Here is a 1,689-nt window from a genome sequence, read left to right as displayed (position 1 = left end):
GCCTCTGGAGTTGGAGCCCCCAGGTCTGTCACTGCCCGGCCGGCAGTGGGACCCTGGCCGGCCTCTCCCGGGGCTGGCTCCCCGAGCAGGACAGCACACACTGCACATAAAGCCAGAAGCACCTTACGGAGGCCTCGCCCCCACTTCACAGGCAGGGAGACCGAGGCTGCAGGGACCTCGTCCTACAGCCCACACCCTCCTGGGGTAGCACCTGCCGGGTCGGCCTGTGCCCCCAGCAGCGCCCCGAGAAGCAGCGGCCGCCCCTTCTTACCAACTCTTTTGTGAAGTGCATGCATATCCTTTCTTTTTTTCTTCTTCTTCTTCTTTTGGTTAGTCCCGGGAGGCAGGGCCAAGGGCTCATTCACAGGCAGCTCAGGTCCCCCCGCCCCCCACGCCCCGTGGCCAGGCTCCAGGCCACGGCACCTGTCCTGGGTGGAAGGGGGCCGGGAGGGAGTGTGCGGCCCGCGGCCCACGTACCCTAGAGATGAGGAGCATGGTTAGTGCAAAGAATGAACCGGAACAGGGTGCCAGGCCTGTGGGGAGGGGGTTTGGCACCATGGTGAGCGGCCCAGGCTCGGCGATTCCGGCTGTCCTCTGGCCGCGTGGAGGGCGGGCGCCGCAGGAGCTAGAGGGAGAGAGCGGAGCTGGCGGAGGCAGAGGCGGAGGTGGGCCCAGGAACCTCTGGCAACTGGCTGGAGGGGCCTGTGGTCAGGGGGGAGAGAAGGAGCCAGAGACACGCAGGAGCACGGAGGGCTGGGCAGAGGGCAGCGCGTGACCACAGAGGCGTCAGGGCTGCGGAGGGAAGGGCTGAGCTGGAGGCGCAGGTCCAGGGTCCGTGCTGCAGGGGCTGCCGCCTGGCCCAGAGCAGGGCTCTGCGAACCCGAATCCTTAGAGGGCAGAGGGGTGGGGGACCGCGAGGGCCCTGTGTCCGTGACAGTGCTCCCATGTGTCCAGGCATGGACCCCAAGGACAGGGTGCAGCTCAGAACCCCTCATCTCCATTGGCAGGGCCCCTGCAGAAACGGGGGAGGGTGCAGCCGGGCTGGCGGCCTGGGGGAGCCAGGGGGAGGCGCGCTGCTGGCAAGGGAAGAGCAGGGGCTGGAGTCGGGGCGCGGCTGGCTGGTGGCGAGGTATTTGGCTCTCATGCTGGACGTGTACTGTGGGAGACAGGGAAGTGGTGTGAGCAGGGCGTGGGCGGCCGGGCAAGGCCTTGGGGAGCCTGCACTCGGCCCATCCCCGTCTCGGGCCTGTGGGCGCTGTGCCAGGCCGAGCTCCGCGCCCCCTCCCCCCAAACCAGCGCCCCGAGGCTCCAAGGCAGGACTCAAAGGCCACCCAGAAGCCGCCTCTCCCTGCAGGACCCCTGCCGAGCCCCCCAGCAGAGCTCCCGGGGTGGCGGGCTGTGTCCCAGGAAGTCAGACGGCCCACAGGGGCCTGGATTGCAAAAGGAGGCCCTAAGCCACGCGGGCCCTCGGGTGGAGGAGAGGCCCTGCTGTGGCCTCCTCCCAGGCGACAGAGCAGGACAGAGGCGACTGGGCGGGGAGAGCTGCACGTCCCGATGCCCTGCTGACCTGAAGCACAAGGGCCTTGCTCAGTGCGTGTGTGTACGTGTGCGTGTGCGTACACAGGTGTGTGCGCGTACATGGGGGTGTGTGTGTGCGTACATGGGTGTGTGCGTGCGCGTACATGGGGG

The 1,689-nt window shown here is 68.2% G+C and overlaps 1 protein-coding gene across 1 annotated transcript in view; it reads right to left on the bottom strand.

The window, feature by feature from the left end:
* Positions 1-333: 333 nt before the first annotated feature.
* Positions 334-1,689, bottom strand: part of TTYH3 (tweety family member 3) — an 11,144-nt gene continuing 9,788 nt past the window's right edge. The window contains exon 9 of the mRNA XM_015565156.1: positions 334-1,156. Coding sequence (XP_015420642.1) covers positions 992-1,156 — 165 coding nt within the window. The 3' untranslated portion in view covers positions 334-991. The remainder of the gene's footprint in view (positions 1,157-1,689) is intronic.

The sequence above is a fragment of the Myotis davidii genome, unplaced genomic scaffold, assembly GCF_000327345.1.
Source record: "Myotis davidii unplaced genomic scaffold, ASM32734v1 scaffold399, whole genome shotgun sequence".
Classification (NCBI taxonomy): domain Eukaryota; kingdom Metazoa; phylum Chordata; class Mammalia; order Chiroptera; family Vespertilionidae; genus Myotis; species Myotis davidii.
Note: the sequence above shows the minus strand (reverse complement) of the source record. Positions and strands in the feature narration are given on the sequence as shown.